General features: G+C 32.7%; 1 protein-coding gene and 1 non-coding gene across 2 annotated transcripts; one reads left to right on the forward strand and one right to left on the reverse strand.

Moving 5' to 3' along the window:
• LOC109711000 (tubulin-folding cofactor B) lies at nucleotides 9829–14492 on the forward strand. Its single transcript, XM_020233858.1, has 8 exons — nucleotides 9829–10044; nucleotides 10123–10274; nucleotides 11165–11283; nucleotides 11544–11602; nucleotides 12205–12246; nucleotides 12592–12725; nucleotides 13939–14008; nucleotides 14197–14492. Exons 1-8 carry the CDS (start codon nucleotides 9943–9945, stop codon nucleotides 14245–14247), a joined length of 729 nt encoding a protein of 242 aa, XP_020089447.1. The 5' UTR covers nucleotides 9829–9942; the 3' UTR covers nucleotides 14248–14492.
• On the reverse strand, nucleotides 15925–15997 carry TRNAR-UCU. Its single transcript has one exon. It is a non-coding gene; the product is annotated as a tRNA-Arg (tRNA).

The following is an 18546-nucleotide window of genomic DNA, read 5'->3' on the forward strand; positions in this document are numbered from 1 at the left end:
CTTGAAATGTTAAAAAGATAAAATATAGAATTTTGAAAGTTAAAAAAAAATAAAAAATAAGTACTTATAAGGAGATTTTCTGTAATTTAGCCTTAAATTAACCCGTCATGAATCTGTCCCGACCCAACATGAAATGGAGCGGGAGGTGGAAGACAGCTCCCTCCTTTGGATCCGCTCCGTTTGCATCCCTATCTAAGATGTAGGTGTTAATCTTATATCTTAGCCTCTTGATGATCAGAATGTCCTCACTTATTTTATCAATTTTTGTATTAAAAATTTTACAGAATTGTCTAAATCCTAAGAAATATTTTCTATATAACAGATAATACCCATTAATACATGCAAAGAATTCAAAATATGATAAATCATGAAATATAACAAATAATTTGAAAATATAATAATTAATTAATTTATGTAAAGATGCTTTAATTAGTTAATTAATTTACAAAGAACTCATTATGTTTGGTATTGTTTTATTTATCCAAGGGTTGTAGTCCTACTCCTAAGATTTATACAAATTTTTTTAGGCCAATTTGCATAAAAAATTCATAAATTTTGAGCTTTTACAAAACTGGGCCACCTTTTTTGATTTTACAGATTCGGTCCGAATTTTCAACAAACTGACAAAAATACCTTTATTACTTTTTCTCTCTCTTCTTTCTCTCTCCTCTTATTTTCTCTTGTTCATTTTTTTTCTTTCACCGAAGAAAGCAGCGGAGGCAGAGGCAGAGGCAGAGGCGGAAACGGCCCGCCTCGCCTCTCACCCTCATGCTCTCGCCCTCGCCCGCGCACCCCCCACCTTCCTCGCCTCCGACCCCACCGTGGCCGCGCCGCAACACTCTTTTTTTTTTTCCTCTCCGACTCTTCTCCACCGTCTCTGACAACGACGCCTCTCTTGCCCTTCCCCGCCCTTCTTGTCCTCCCCTTCTCCCTCCTCCAAAGCCGCCTCCAACGACGACGCATCTTCGCCGACGACGACACCGTAGAGGTCGCTGCAGCGCTGCAGCCTCAGAGCGGGGGGTTTTTAGCGGCGTCGTCACCGGCGCCGTGGCCGTTGGCAGAGAGGGGTGACTAAAAAAAATTATAGAAGAAGCAAGAAAAAAAAATAAAGATAAAAAATTATAGGAAAAAAGATATGAAGATGAAATTGCACCGTTAAAAAAAAAATTGTACTGTTTTAAAAGAACGTTGCACTATTATGGACATAAGTTGTATTACTTAAGGTGTAAACTGCAGATCTAAGATGAAAATTACACTCTTTAAACGAAAATTGCACTCTTTGAGAGATATTTACACTATTTTTTTTCTTATTGCACTCTTTTAGATATAAACTGCATCCATTAAGATAAAAATTACACTCTTTAAATGAAAGTTGCACTTTTTGAGAGATATTTACACTGTTTTCCTCTTCTTACATCCTTTGAGATGTAAACTGTATCTCTTTAAGAGATATTTATACTGTTTCTCTTCTTGTTGCACTGTTTTTCCTCTTGTTGCACTATTTTTCTTCTTGTTATACTGTTTCTCCTCTTAAAGGGTGTAGTTTAAGAGAAAAAACAATGGCCAACTTTTGCAAAAGCGCGAAACTAGTGGATTTTTTATGAAATTGGCCATTTTTTTAAGATTTTAATATTAAAAAAAATTATGACTAGTGAGAAAAACTTTGAACCTTAGATAGGCAAGTTGAAAGAAAAACTTTATAATTTCTCACCAGTCATATCACTCTCTTTTGTTTTAATATTTAAGGCTAAAATATAGAAAATTCTTCTGTAAATACTACTTTTTCACTTTTATTCCTTAACTTTTAAAAACCTATATTTTACCCTCTCAAAATTTTAAATTGATACATTTAGCCCCCCTTCGTTAGTGTTCCGTTACTATTCTATCTATTTCTTATAATTTTTACCTAAAATTTTCTTAAAATAACAAAAAACATTAAAAACTATTTTTTAAAGAACAAGTAAGGACAACATAATTCTCTGAAAATATTTTCGAAATTCTAAGATATTAAATGTAGGTTTTTGAAAGTAAAAAAAAAAAAGTGAAAAAAATAAATATTCACACAAAAATTTTCTATATTTTAACCATATTAAAATTCAAAAGGAATCATATAAATTCTAGGGATAGCATTACAACCCTCGAATTGACATTGTAATCCTATCCAAAAAATTTTCTATATTTTAGCTATATTAAAATTCAAAAATAATTAAAAATAAATTCTAGGGACAGGATTACAACTCTTGGATTTTCAAAAATCTAAATCCAAACCCGACTATAAAATCCAAAATTCAAACCCAAACCCGACTCCAACGGATTTTAAAAATCCATTTCCAAACCTAAATCTGACAAAAAAAATTCGAAATCTAAATTTGAACTCAAAAACCCTAACCCAAAATAATTATTTCTTTTTATCATATTTCAAAACATATTACATTAAATCTAAATTTTTAAATACAAATTAAAATATAATATCAAACATTCACATATATTATATAATGTAAAATCAATTTGTGTTTGGATCGGATTCGGGTCTGGAAAAGACAAAATTCATGTCCGAATCTAAATTCATCGAGATTTTTTTTTTTATACCGATATCAGAAACTATATCCATTTAGTATCTGTCTGCCATCACGAATGACGTATCTCGCACGGTCGATGGGTTTTGCCGTGGGGTTGTATTCATGATTCAGATTAGTATTTGTATCAAGTATTGCAGGTCCATGGTTTCCAATAGATGTAAGCATCTATTGTTAATTACCCCCGTGGCATTGGGGCACCTTCGATTAAGAGACCTTTGTAAATATGAGATTGAATGAATCGTATCTTGGTTTATTGAATCCTAAGTATATGTATTGGGATTCAGTTGGATTTGAGATTGACTAGGTCCTAAATATATGTGTTAAGACCTATTCGATATTAAACTCTATATATTATAGTCTAATTGGCTCTAAGTATATGTCTTAGAGTCCGATTATATTCACCTTGGTTGTATATTCCAAGATGGAGATGTGACCATACCCCAAATATATGTATTGAGGTAGGTCGGATTTGATATTACCCAAAAGTAGAGAGTGGCTTATTCCTGAATGTATGTATCAGGAATAGCCGAGTTTAATATATTTTTTACTCTAGTTATATGTGCTAAAGTGAGGATCTGACTAAGCCCGAAGGTATTGCGTTAGAATTTGTCGGATTTGATTTGCATGAGCTCTAAGTATATGTATTAGAGCTCAATCGGCATAGATTTCACTCTAGGTAGATGTGCTAGAGCAAAATGGCTGACTAGACCCTAAGGGCATGTTTGTTTGGTGTAAGTGGAGTGATGGAACTCAAGTTCCATCACTTCCGTTATTTGTTTTGGTGTAAGTGAAAAATATAATGTAACTCAAGTTACGTAAGACCTCCACTTTACCTACTCTCGACTTCCTCCTCTAAAGTGCCAAACTCGACTTCCACCACACTCAACCTCCTCTAAAATATTTATTAAACAGTAAAACCTAAACTCTACTTTCCTTATAATAGATTAGAATTACCTTATTTATAATAAATTAGGATTATCTTTAAATAATAATAAAAAAATCAATTATATAATAAGTTAAATTTTATAGCGGTAAATTTACTATTATATTTAGGAGATAATGGTATCCACTTACTTACATCAAAACAAACAACGGAACTCACAAAACTAATTTCACCAGCACCAAGTTACATCAAAACAAACATAAGAAGTAATTGAATTTAACTTTCAGGCTATACAAGTTACATCAAAACAAACAACCAAAAAATAATCAGACTTCAGGAAAACTCAAACACCACTGCACTTGACTTACGTTGGATCTACAGATTCGTCAATCCAAACAGACCCTTTAAGTGTATGTGTTAGAACTAGTCGAACTTGATTTGACTTCCACTCTAGGTATTAGTGCTAGAGCAAAAGGGTGACTAGACCCTAAGGATATGTGTTAGGGTTAGTCAGATGAACTCTAAGTATATGCATTAAATTTCGAATAAATTTGATATCATTTGACTGAATTCTAAGTATATAACTTAGAACTCTGTCGATTTGGAGATATTTTGCCTTAGTTATATGTGTTAAGCCGATTGACTTAGCCCTAAGTATATGTATTAGGGGTAGTCGATATTTAATTTTTACTCTAGGTATATGTGCTAGACTAAAAAAAAAGGTTCATGATGAACTTTGGGTATGATTTAGTTCATATATGGTTAATGAGATTTGGGTATTGGTTCATGAGATTTGGTATATGGCACATTAGGGTTTGGTGCATGGTTCATGAGATTTCGTTCATGAACTTGGATATGATTCATGGATTTGATGTATGAATTTAGTTTATGGACTTGGTTCATGATTCATGAACTTGGTTCATTTGGTTCATAAACTTGGTTTATGGTTCATAAGGTTGGGTATGTAGGATTTGGTTCATGAACTTAGATTTGGTTCATGGATTTGGTATATGAACTTGGTTTATGGACTTGGTTCTTGGTTCATGGTTCATGAACTTGATTCATTTGGTTCATGAACTTGGTTTATGGACTTATTTCATGGTTCATGAGCTTGGTTCATTTGGCTTATAAACTTGGTTCGTGGTTCATGAGATTAGGTATGTGGGATTTAGTTCGTGGTTGAGTGCATGGGTCATGAACTTGGGTACGGTTCATAAGATTTGGTGTATGGTTCATAAGCTTTGTTCATTTGGTTTATGAACTTGGTGTATGGATCATGAGATTTGGTGTATGGTTCATGATATTTGGTGTGGTTCATGAGATATGGTTCATGGTTCATAAAATTTGGTTCAGGAACTTGGTATATGGCTCACGAGATTTGGTTTATGATTCATGAAATTTGGTTCATGAATTTGGTATTTGGCTCACGAGATTTGGTTCATGATATTTGGTGTGGCTCATGAGATATGGTTCATGGTTCATGAAATTTGGTTCATGAATTTGGTGTATGATTTATGACATTTGCTCCATAATTCATGATATTTAGGTATGGAATTTGGTTCATGATCCATGTAATCTGGTTCATAAAATTTGGTTCATGAGTCCATATTTGAGGTAGGGTTTGGGTTTGGTTGGATTAGGCTTTTATGATGGATTCAATTGGGTTTGGATTTTTATGGTGGACTTGATCGGATTTGGGCTTGGATTTTGGGTTTTTTATTTGTGGACTTGATTTGGGTTTTAGGTTTTTAGGTTTTTTATTTGTGGACTTGGTTCGAGTTTAGGTTTTATTTGTAGACTTGGTTTGAGTTTTTTAAATTTTATTGCAATTTGATTTTTTTGGTCTAAAAGGATTCTCTTTCCAATTTTATTGCAATTCGATTTTGGGTCCGAAGAAATCTTCTTTTGATTTTTGTAATTTGATTTGGGATCCGAAGAAATCCCCTTTTAATTTTTATTGCAATTTTGATTTGGGATCCGAAGAAATTCTCTTTTGATTTTTATTGCAATTTTGATTTGGAGTCCGAAGAAATTCTCTTTTGATTTTGTAATTCAATTTGGGGTCCGAAAAAATTCCCTTTTGATTTTGTAATTTGATTTGGGGTCCGAAGAAATTTTCTTTTGATTTGGCAGTTCGATTTGTCTATTCGGCCGGCGAATTTAGTTCGATATTTTCAAAAGAGATTGAAGGGTCCGAAGAAACGGAGAATCTTTGATTCCCCCCCTCTTTTTTCGAAAACACCGAACCGGCGAGGCTGGAGATGACGGCGGTGAAGATGATGACGGTGGCGCGGATCTGTTCGGCCGGCGAATTTGGTTCGATATTTTTAAAAGAGATTGAAGTGTCCGAAAAAACAGGAAATCTTTGATTCCCCTCACCTCTTCTTTCGAAAACACCAAATTGGCAAGGCTGGATATGATCACGGCAATATAGATCACCCATTCCATCAATTAACGGCTTCGAATGGAGTATCGAGAGATTCGAAGAAACGGAAAGCCATTGGCTCCCCTCCACTCTCCCATCAAAGTCGTTTAGATGGTATGGATGACTACGGTAGCAGGACCTAAACAAAAAAGAAAAAGGGAGAAAAAAAGAGATTTTTTTTATTTTTTGATATATTTTATTATTATTATTATTATTATTATTATTATTATTATTATTATTTATCTTTACCTGATGATCAGATGACGGGCTGGATGAAGCGGCACGACGGTGCGGCTCCGTATCGCTATCGTCTCTCTGTATCTATTTTTCTCTATCTATTTGTTCTCTCCTCTATGTATCCCCTTCCTCTTTTTTTATTCTCATATTTATAATAGAAGGGGAGATCTGAGGAATCGGAGCGATTCATGGGTTAGGCGAGAGATATTTTGAGGAGTTGATTAGGAATTCGAAATTCGAAATTGAATTTTGAATCGATTGTTGGAGGGATAAATATTTGAAATTCGAATGAATATGGTTGATTGGGAGATATTTTGAGAGTTGGTTGGAGGGATAGATATTTGAAATTAGAATGAATGTGGTTGGTTGGGAGATATTTTGGGAGTTGGTTGGTTAGTTGGGAGATATTTTGGAAATTGGTTGTGATTGGTTGAAAGCTATTTTGGGAGTTAGTTGTGATTAGTTAGGAGATATTTTGGGAGTTGGTTGTGTTTTATTAAGAGATTTTTTGGGTGTTGGTTGAGAATTTGAAATCGAATTTCGAATAGGATTGTCAGGATAATAGATATTTTCTAGGGTGTGGATATAGGTCGTCATTGATTGAGCCCACTTTAATAAAATTTGTTGAGCACAAATAATAATATTCATTGGGCTGAAATGAGACCCGAATTATTGCATAGGCTTAAAATTTTAACGGGCCTTCATGAGACCCACCAACTCGCATTCATGAATGGATCTATTGCGAATTTAAATTATGATTATTGCCCCCAAAATTTTATGATCAACATGAAACCTATTAGAATTGTATGAATCCGAATTTAATCGATTTTAATTATGATTAGGGTTACTTTACTCCTTTTTCTTTTCTTTTCTTTTTTTTTACTTCAAACAGTATCAAATAAATCCGTCCCATTCATGTTCGGATTTGGATTCAATTAAAATTTCGAGTATCCGTACCCATTGACATTTCTATCCAAGAATGCCATTCATGATTTTTAGTAGAATAGTATATTTTATTTACTATATGATTTATTTTATTTTAAAAAATTGAGGTGAAGGCTAAATATTTAATTCAAAACAAATAATCACAGTTCTCATATATTAATATTATAAAATTTTTAAGTAAAGTAACAAAATATTTATTTTTTAGCATAGTGTTGGATTTGTTGTAATTTGTTCTCTTTTTTTCCGGGAATATAAATTAAAGAAAATTAATAATAATTAGCTTGAAATGTAAGGAGACCCCCTCAACAAAAGGTTATTTTGAAGTCACTCCTAAAACTACAATTGTTTTGATCGGCTACCATAACTTTTTTATTTTTAAGAAACGAGTAATTTTAGTCAAATAAATTAAAAATTTTATCAAATCCATCGATGACTCTTTCTAATTAATAGTTTTGATTGCATTTTCGCAAATAAAGCTGAAACAATTAATAGCTAATATGTAATAGAGCTATAAAATTTAATTTTTTAAACTTGCATAAGTATAATTCAATTTTTTTTAAAAAAAATTAGAAACAAAGCAATGTCAATAAAAAATAAAGTTAAGGGGCATTTCTTTCTGTAAATTTTGAAATTATTATAAATATAATTTCCAAACTTTAAAATTGCAAATGGAGATAGAAACTAATCTTTGGAGAAGTTAAATGACCAATTTACCCTTGTAAAAGTCTCCTCCAAAAATTTCATGCGCTTATACTTAAGAAAAAAAATGTATCGAGACCCCTCAACTATAGCGATTTTTGGAATGGCACCTAGCAACTTCAATATTTTTTAGGGATTAAATGCATACTGATTCCTGCAAATATAGTGAATTGCAAATATATACATATAAAGTTCAATTTTCATATGTTGTCCCTTCAAAAGTTCTAATATTTTTAAATATGTCCCTCTAATACGTTACTGTTAAAAAATCGTTAAAGAACTGTTTATATTTTCAATTTTGACATCATAATATGTCACTCTAAAAGTCACAATAATATAATATAAGAGGGATAAAAATATCAAAAACTAATCAGGATTAAGTATGTAATACAACGGTAAAGATATATTTGAAAACATTAAAAGACTATTATACGGACAATATATAAAAATTAAACTTTATATGGATATTTTTATAATTTACTATATATATAGGGACCTACATGCAATTAACCTTATTTTTAATCGACACTCTTTTAACTTTTAAGTTTTACAATGAACTAGTCTTTTTTTTTTTTCTGTTAAAAAGTTTGTTTAACTTTACTAACTTTTCAGCTGTTAACATTTAATTATTTTAATTCCATTGGGTAAGAATAATAAAATTATTAAATTTGGTAAATTTATTGATGGACTTGATAAACAAGCCAATTTATTTGACTAAAATTATTAATTTTTAAAAAATAATAGTTAAAAGGTTTTAATAAAAAAAAAAGTTAGAGTTAAGGGGCTATTTCAAAATAAATAGATGGTAGCATTTTCCCTCAGAAAAAAAATGTATGGAACTTTTTTGAACTATGAATTATTTTAATTTGACTATTTAATTTTTTAAAAATTTTGATTTTACTATTCAATCTTTCAATTTTTCGGATTTGAGTCCATTAACGACACTTTAACTTCAAAATTTAAATGTATCGTTTTTTTTTACAGATTTAGTTAGTATATTTCATGCAATTCTCGGACTATAAATTAATTAAAATAAGTAATTAATTTAAATTTTAAAGTAAAAGTACCCTTACTAACTCAAATCAAATAAATTGAATGGTTGGATAGTAAAATTAAAAATTTTAAAGATTAGATAAGTAATGTATGATTTTACTTTTTTATTTTTGTATTATTTTTAAAAATGTTTCGAGACCTTTCGAATTTTAGCACTTTTGCAAACATGTCTCCAAATTTTTATATTGGTGACTAGAATTTCTAAACGTTATAGTGGGAGATAGGATTAGGCTGTTTCATGGTCGAAGTGGTGTGAGGTTGGTTGAGCTAAACTTTAACACTTTCGTGGCGGTAGGCCAGGTTAGGCAGATTCATGTTTGAAGTGGCGTGAGACTGTTTGGACCGAGTGTGTCTGTATACTTAAAGGGAATTGGCTGGTTATTTTCAATAGTTCGAGCTTTTGAAATTGATAGTTTATGCCAACGATCTGACACTTTTTAAGTACTGCAAATTATTCACCACTTTATTTAAAATATTATAACTGTTTGAGGTGCTCATAAAAGCAGTGGACTGTTTACCATATTTATCGGATTCAAACTTAGAATATAGATACTTATGTGAATACGATTAATATTTTACCGCTTTCGAATCTAATATGTTTAAGCCGACGCAACACAAATGGATCTAATATAAGTAAAGCTGCAGAGATAAGTGGGCCTAATTTTAGAAATAAAAATATCATAGGCTCATATTTAGCCTATTGATAATTAAAAATCTCTAATGATCTAACTGACACTATTAGATAAAATAAAATTGAGATAAAAATATATATGAATATGCTTTTGTATTTTCTGGTGGAACTGTAACAAATATATTATAACCGACTTATCGTGATAATATTACGTACGAAAATAAACAGAATATTTGTCCATCATACTTTCTCACGGTATGTAACGCAATCTTCCTGCAATTCCAAACGAAGCATTGCTTACCAAAAGTTCCCATTTTAGAGGGCCTTTCAATGTAATTAGTCGATTATTCATGGACTTGGTCGCAAATAAATACACACTTTTGCCCGTTGGAGGGCTAGTGAAAGAGGGGCGCTCCCTCCGAGCCCAAGTCCACACCTCGCCCCCGCCGCCGCCGACGCCGACGACGCCGCCGCCGCTCCGCCGCCGCAAATGGCTTCGCTTCTCCACCTCCCCGCCGACGACTCCGTCCTCCTCGTCGTCACCCATTCCAACATCAAGAGCTTCTCGCCCGAGATCCGCTTCTCGCTCCAAGTACTACTCTCTATATCTCTCTAGATCTCTCCTGAATCTCATCGATCGGTTCCTTAATGGCGGCGATCCCGATCGCAGATGAGCGTGGAGGCGGTGAAGGAGAAGCTGTGGAGGAAGTGCGGGACCGCCGTGGAATCCATGCTCCTCGAGCTCCACGACGACGCAGGATCCAAAATCGCCGACCTGAGCGATAATCTGAGGCCGCTAGGGTTCTACTCCCCGCAGGATCGGTTCGTCTCCTCCCCTCTTCTCGCGAGATATGTGTGCTTGATCGATTCCCTCTTGTTTGATTTGTTAGGGTTTCTTTTTGGTAGAAATATCAAGAACTTGTATAAACTATGATCTATTTTGATCTGGAGATCTAACTTTTGAAAGTTTTGATTTTTGCTGCCTAACATTCAATTCATTTGATTTGTTTGATGACACTTGCACTTCAGAATTTGATTCCCGTTTGTTTTAATGGGCTTGATTAGAGCATCTAGTGCTATACACCTGACTACATTCCCAATAAAGCAAAAAAAAAGGGCATCCAAATTTAGTAACAAAGAGTCGTTGAACGATTCAAATCAAACAAATTGAAAAATTAGGTAGTCAGGTTAAAATGCGTTATAATTCAGGTAAGTTTCATTTTTACACTCTTTTTACCACATATATGCATGGTTGTTGTGTTCTTTTATGCAAATGTATATTGGCTAATGTAGATTGTCTTGAACTCGTTCGCCACGTTGTGGGATTGGGACTTTAGAAAAATAGCCTGCACATATATCTTTCAAATCAAGTAGGGTTGTAATTAAGTTAGTACAGGAAGAGAATTTGAAAAGTGGAAACAATATTAAAGATTAAAGAGCTGCGGAAAGTTGGTAGATGAGGATATGCACCGGCAATTTTACTGACTTGGGAAAAATTATTTTCTGTTGCTAAAACATTAGTACGATTCTTTGATGGGCTTTAGAAGTAATAGAATCACTCAAGTAAATTGCTATCTGTAATAAAAGGTAGAAAAGCATGGACCTTACCTAATACTAGGCCATATATTTTATTTTCGCCGCATTTACTGTTGCAGTTTAATTCTCTTTTTTTTTTTTTCCACTTGATTGGATTTTTCTTATATAATCCGAAGGTACCGGCTGCATATTATAGATCTGGATCCTTCATCTGTGACCTCTGGCGGCTGGTTAGAAGACACATCACTCGTCGAAAAATATACAATATCAGAGGAAGCATACAGTAAACTTGATTGTAAGTTTCTCAACCATATTTTTGTGCACTAGTCATTATTAGTGATCGATTGAGGCCTGTATACTGTCTCTGCTTCGAATTGAAGAGGGCAGCGGGTGTTGGTATTTCTAGTCAATTTCTATAATTTCCCTGAATATGGATAACCATCCTTTCTTTTCCTGTAAACTTCTTCCATCTTTGACAATAGTGACATGTTCATGTTTGTGTGTGTGTGTGTGTGTGTGTGTGTGTGTGTGTGTGTGTGTGTGTTCATTTTCCAGCAAATTTCCGGAAATTTAAGGAGAAGATGATTTCTCAGAATCCTACCCATGACAAAAAGGTAAGCATGGGTGGCACTTAGGTGTTTTTACTTTATAGTAGTGTAGGTTTCAATGCTGATTGTAGAGTAGGTAACATGCTAGCTATTATTGTCCTGTTCGGTCCTTGATCTAATCACACTTAACACCAGTTTCTAGAGACTTATGGTTTATTCTAGCTGTTTTCCCTTTTTGGTCTTCTCCATTGCACATCATGGAGGTCTGGATCTCCCCGTCCCCTCTCTCTGTGTGTGCACATGCGCCCGCATACATGGGCACATATGTGCATGTTATGTTAGGGCACCCTACAGCTGACAAAAGTTCATTTTTGTCACTTGAACTTGTTTATGAGCCACTGATTTATTAGCTATGGGCATGTACCTTTGAGCAAACTGTCTTTTGGGAGCTTCCTATAAAATTAACAAGGGGTTGGATGCCCTTCATCTAACTTGAGCTTCCAGTGCAAAGAAGAAAAAGATCTTAAACCAAGAAAAGGTACCACTAAATAAACAGTAGGGGCTGTAAGACCTCATGTAAAGCCCTTCTTACAAGATCTTCTCTAAGTTGCTCCTCATAGAATTTTCACACGATGCCTATTGCTAACTGTAATATTTTTGTCCTTCAGCTGGCAGACAACTACATGGAAGAGTTGTGTGCCAATATCAAGGTTAGTATATAATTTTTGTTTCTTCGGCTGTATCAATTTTGCAGACAAACAAAAGCTCCTCAATGTTCTTCTTTTTTCCCATTTCCATGGCTCTAACTGCATCCGAGGTGTTGCACATTCAAGCGTCATAGAGTTTACCCTATGATGGATTTGTTTTTTCTGAGTATATTGAGTTACCTTTCCATAGAAGAGTAATACTTCTCTTTTTGAAATTTAATGTGAGCAAACATTTTGCATGTGATAGAATAGGGAGTATGTTCCTTCTTCTCTATACATATTAGCTTTACTTCTCCTTTATGTTTTTACAAGAAAATGTTTTTTTTGCTAAGATATTTCCTGATTTAGGTGGGTGATAGATGTGAAGTTGAACCAGGTGCAAAGAGGGGAGTTGTCAAGTTTGTTGGAAAAGCAGAGGCACTAGGACCTGGATTTTGGGTTGGTATTCAGTACGACGAGCCTCTGGGAAAGCATGATGGCATGTATGTGGCTTACGCTGTGTCGAAGCATTGTTATGTTTCATTGTTGCATGTTTTCACCTAGGATACATAGTGCAAAGTGAAAAATGATGGCAATTTAAGGTCTTCCTATTATGATATGGAATTAGGAAAGAAGATGAACTTTCTTTTCTGATGAAAATATAACTAGTTTAGACTGTAGTCTGACTGTTTCCATGTTCAAGTACTCTCTTCTTATTAGACATACTAAAGCTGCAAGTCCTACTACTATAATAATTGCAACTGCCTCTAACATGAATAAGAAAAATAAAAACCCTCTCGTAGGTTTCGATGAAACTATTCTTTCACAGTCATTTATAGAGTTGTTATATAATTGTCTTGGTTTCTAAATTTCTAATTTGACATGTACAAGTTTAAAATTTGATCTACCTTTTCCTGAATCTTGCTTATGTAGATATTCTGTGCCGTTTGGTTGATTGCATGTAGCTGACACACGAACTCATGTAGATTTGCAATAGTCCAACTTGGTACCTTTTACGTGAATAAAATGTTATAGTCATAGTTCTATGTGATTAATAGATAGTATCACTAGTCCAACTATATTCTCCATCAACTTATGTTAACCTGTGTTATTACTAGCTCTAAAGAATATTTATCTCACTCAAACCCGAGGGAAGAAGGGGAGAAAAAAAAAAACTCAAGTCGTAATTTCTTACTTGTTGCGTTTCATTTTCACTCTCTTGCATTTGGTAACCCATGATTGTAGTTTTCTCTACTTTTTATGTTTTATTTTCTCTAAATGTGTGTATATATATTTTTTCAATCATGAGCCAGAATATAATTCCGAATACTCAGTTTCTCTCTTAGAGAAACATATCTCATCCTCCTTGTTTAGATCTTGTGTCTATTTCAAGCTTTTTTGGTGAGATAACTAAATAATCTCAATACCTTGTGATGGATGTTAACATCGTCTTATTGTAAGAATGGACTCTACCTATCTTCCACTCAGCCTTTACGAATGCCACAAACAAATTAAACCCCGCTTACTCCTGTCATTTCTAGTAATCTTTCTGAATATCCTACACTTCTTGATATTTTTGCTGCACCTTCTGAGCACTCTCTGTTGCACTAGATTCAATTTTAACAAGATGGTCCTGAATATATAATTATCGAAAGACTCTATTCTTTACCTTTTATTAGTATTATTTAGCTAATATTCTTTTTTGGTTTTCCGTAGGGTGAAAGGTATTCGCTTTTTTGAATGCCCACCGGGACATGGCGCTGTCGTTAGGCCCGACAAAGTCAAGGTATCATGACTATTCGACAATGCATACTTTAGTTGCCGATTATGTTTCGGAGCTTTACATTTTGACACAAAACATACTGTAATTAGGTTGTTGAAATAGGTTTTACTCTTTAAATTAATTTAGTATCGAATAAATTGAAATTAAAATGGAAGTGTGGAATCTACTTCTGACAAGTATTTCATCTGCAGGTTGGGGACTTTCCTGAGAGAGACCCATTTGAAGAGGAAGAAGAGATATAACAAATATTGAAGTGTACATAAGATAATTTTCTTCTTGCTGACATTAATGCAAATTTCTGTGCTTTGTTTTGCATTTACGATCCTTTTTCTGATTCGAATTGTACTTCCATTTTGTTGTAACCAAATATGATCGACTTGCGCTGGATTCGAAGAACTGCTTTGTAATTTTAAACTATTTATCGGTTCTTGTTTTGAATCTTATGTAGTCACATTTAAACTGGTCATAGTTCAGATACGTTTCATAAGTTTTTGGGCAATGCTACTATGAACTATTTTGAATCGATTATTTAATTTTTTGAAATTTTGATTTTTTAAATTTGTTTGATCTGAGTCGGTCAACGGTGCTTTTATTTCAAAATTTAAACAAATTATTTCTGTTGATAAATTGTAAGTAGTATACCAACTAAATCTATAAAGATAAACGATATATTCAAATTTGAAAGTTAAGATTTAGTGATTGACTCAAATTTGAAATTTGGGGAATTTGGATTGCGAAATCAAAATAGTCCGTGATTTAGGTGAAGTTTTGTAATGAGGGGAAAAAAAAACTTTAATTTGCCCTGCATTATTTACTGTGTTGTTACTTCACTACATTCCAGGTTAAACAGTTTTACTTTGTTGTCCTATAATTTTCTCTTTGTATTACTAAGATAGTATATTGAAACTAAAATTTATAAACAGGACTAAAATTAAATTATAATGTTTCTAAACAGGATTAAAATTAATTTTAAAGCTAAAATCTGTAAACGAGACTCAAATTAAATTAAAAAGGAAACAGGATTAAAATTCAATAATAAAGTTAAAAATCATAAACAGGATTAAAATTAAGGGTAACTTCAAATACCAATCATGTGGTTTCACGCTTTCTCGCTTTAATATCCTGTGGTTTAAAGTGTATCAATTTAGTAATATGTGATTTTATTATTTTTTTTTTGTCAGCTCTTTCGTTAACACTTCATTAGATTATATACAAAAAACTTCAAATATCTCATCTAGATTTCTCGAGTATTTACTTGAGTACCTTTTAGTTTTAACTTTATCACAATTTTAAGAAAAAAAAAATAGTAGAGGGGATAATAAAAAGAGAAAAATAAAATCATGAGGTACTAAATTGATACATTTTAAACCACATGGTACTAAAATAAAAAAGAACAAAACCACAGGGATGGTATTTGAAGTTTTTTCTAAAATTAATTAGAAAGGTAAAATTTATTAACAGGATTAAATTTAAATTAAACAAGGAAACACTAAATTTTACCTTGCGTTCTTAAGATAGGATACTAAAATACTAAAATTTATAAACAGGATTAAAATTAATTGTAAAGTTAAAATTTATTAACAGGACTAAATTTAAATTAAACAAGGAAACACTAAAGTTAAAACTTTCATTGTGTTGCTAAGATCGGATACTAAAATACTAAAATTTATAAACAGGATTAATGTTAAATCATAAAGTTAAAATCCATAAAGAGGATTAAAATTAATTATAAAGCTAAAATTAATTAATAAGACTAAATTTAAATTAAAAATAGAAACGAGCTCTTATCATAAAGTTAAAAATCCATAAACAGGATTAAAATTAATTATAAAGCTAAAATAATTAATTAATAGGACTAAATTTAAATTAAAAATCACTAAAATTTATTAATAGGAATAGATTTAAATTAAAAATAGAAACACGCCCGGTGGGACTCGAACCCACAATCGCCTGATTAGAAGTCAGACGCCTTATCCATTAGGCCACGGGCGCTCTTCGGATTAAAAATTATAACAAAATATATTTATATGTTATTAAATTAAAATGTCATTTATTAATAAAATTGAATATAACCTACAATGATGTAGATAATAATTAAGACTAAAAAATATATGTTAGAGCATCAATATTTATGTAATTTCAGTATTGATAAATGATGATGATCATTATATATGATTCAACCGCGTAGTAACATTTGAATGTAATGGCAATTTAACAATTTTAGCGTGGAATTTATGGGGATAATTTCCGCGTATGATTAATTTAAAAGTCCCCCCCCCCCCTTTCTTTTTATGTAATATTTAAAAGATTCGTTGGTGTTGCATTCAATCATGTGAATGAAGGAACGCATAATAACAAGTATGACTTCTTTATAATAAAAGTTATAATAATATTTGTGGCTAAGTGGAGTTTGTCATTATTATTTTTATAGCAAATTTAACTATCTGCCTTTCTTTTTTATTTTAATGGGGCTTCATTTGTGTTTTAGAAATGAACCCAGAACTTAGAATTTTAGATACTAATCATCAAATTTTTAAACAAGTGCGTTAGGTACCGTTAGTAAATGAATTTGATTGTCAACTAAAGTGGAGGTGAGAATGTCAGATTGAATAACACATATTAGGATTTCAAAAAATATAGAATCTAAATTTACTATAAATAAAAGTATGTTTTTTTAAAAAAAAGCGGATTGGTTGATATGGTATATTTTATCATTTCTCACCTATTAAATTTAAATGTAATTCTAATCAGACCTTGATAGTAAATCGATCTGAATTCTAAATAAAGAGATATTAGTCCCGCCATCTTCTCATAATCTGATATAATCTCTCCATCATATATTTTTCAGTTAGAATTTGTTTGACCCTACTTTTTCAAGTGCATGTTTTGAAGCAAGACAAGTAATTAAGCTTGTTTTAATAGGTTTCTGGAAGCTACTTTGCAGAGCTCAAGCTTCCTGCAAAAGCTCCCCCCAGTGCTAAATTGGGCAGTCGGGCACAACTCACAAGTGCTGCTAAACATGGTATCGGCCACATAATTTGGCCTAGTACATATTTCAGAAAACAGAAGCTTTAAATCTGAACTTTAACTTCTACATTTTCATATTTATAATTAAATTTTATATATATATATATATATAGGTAGTTTATAGTAGTAGGTAACGTATTAGTATAATATATATATAGCAGGGTTTTACTAGTTAAGCCAGCAGCATCCTTATGCTTCCTAATTTTTCTAATACCCAGCAAATTTTGATAGATGGTTAAATGGAGCAGGAGAGGGAGAGATGGAGGGAGATATGGGAGAATTTGAATGGTTTCAATTTCTTTTCTCCTTGGGAATTTAGATCCAATATCTCCTCCTTCTCTCATTCTAATTCCACCCATCAAACCTTAATGAATGCGTTAGAAAATTTAGGAGCATAAGCGCCTCGCCATCTCCTAATCAGGCACAATAGCCCCTACTTTTATCATATATAGAGATATAGTATATATACTGCTACTAGCTGATCAGATAGTTACCAAACCTTGTACTATTGATTTTCGGCCGTTGGATGAAATGCATGTGCGGTTTAGGATGATAGTGGTCCCTAGTTAAAGAGTTGATAGGTGGCTCCCCCGTAGGGTTGAGGTGGGTGTTTGTTTAATCAGGTACTAATCTAACGGGTGGAAATAATCAAAGGGTAGACTCTAACGGATAGAAACTCAATAAGTACCAAAGGGGCGGTTGGTACTATCGATTAAGTATAGGTAAGGGACTATATTATATATATATATAGATTCAGCTGAAAATAACTCTTGTGAATAGTAAAACGCTGCTTTTTGCTTGGCTATAGTTTTTACCTTGATGGAAAAATTGTGCTAGGGGTTAAGGAATAAATATTAGTCGGTTAAGGGAGGTCTGAGTGGGAGCAACTAGGCGTTATGGAAGTGCGTCAATGAACCCACTGGGTGGTATAGATATTCTATCCAATGCATTAGAAACAATTAAAAAGAGCTTGATCCAGAAGGTAAAAAAATTGTAGCCAACAGTGAGGATTTTTGGCTACTAATAGTAGCCCAGTCCACAGTCTCTCTCGTCTCTCTCTCTCTCTCTCTCTCTCTCTCTCTCGTCTATTATAATGGTATATAAGTAGTAGACTAATAATTATATATATAGTAATTATATAATATTATCGCGTAGTAACAAGTCGTTCTTACTACCAGATTTTGTTTTTCGAGGATAGAGGGGCTTGCTAAATTGACGATTCGGCTTCCGTTAAATAATGATCTAAACCATTTAAACAAATACCTAGAAATCAAATATTCACGCACTTGATCAGATATTGTTCTTTATTCCAATCAACGTGAATAAAAAAACGATGGAAATGGCCTGAAAAGATAAATACTCTTATAAAAAGTAAAAAATGATGAGTAGAGAGTCTTGCAATCAAGATCAAGAAGTATAGAATCTTAAGTTTAAAAGAATATTTCTAAACAAAAATATCAATTGATTCTGGTATACTTTACAGCAACTACAAACAAAATGGTCATATTAGCGAC

This window comes from Ananas comosus, linkage group 5 (assembly GCF_001540865.1).
Source record: "Ananas comosus cultivar F153 linkage group 5, ASM154086v1, whole genome shotgun sequence".
Lineage (NCBI taxonomy): Eukaryota > Viridiplantae > Streptophyta > Magnoliopsida > Poales > Bromeliaceae > Ananas > Ananas comosus.

What these genes read in the sequence shown, in the direction of transcription:
- LOC109711000 (XM_020233858.1), top strand. Translation starts at nt 9,943, where the DNA reads ATGGCTTCGCTTCTCCACCTCCCCGCCGACGACTCCGTCCTCCTCGTC. An exon ending in TTCTACTCCCCGCAGGATCG is followed by an intron (nt 10,275 to 11,164) that starts GTTCGTCTCCTC and finishes TATAATCCGAAG; the next exon opens with GTACCGGCTGCATATTATAG. An exon ending in CTGGGAAAGCATGATGGCAT is followed by an intron (nt 12,726 to 13,938) that starts GTATGTGGCTTA and finishes GGTTTTCCGTAG; the next exon opens with GGTGAAAGGTATTCGCTTTT.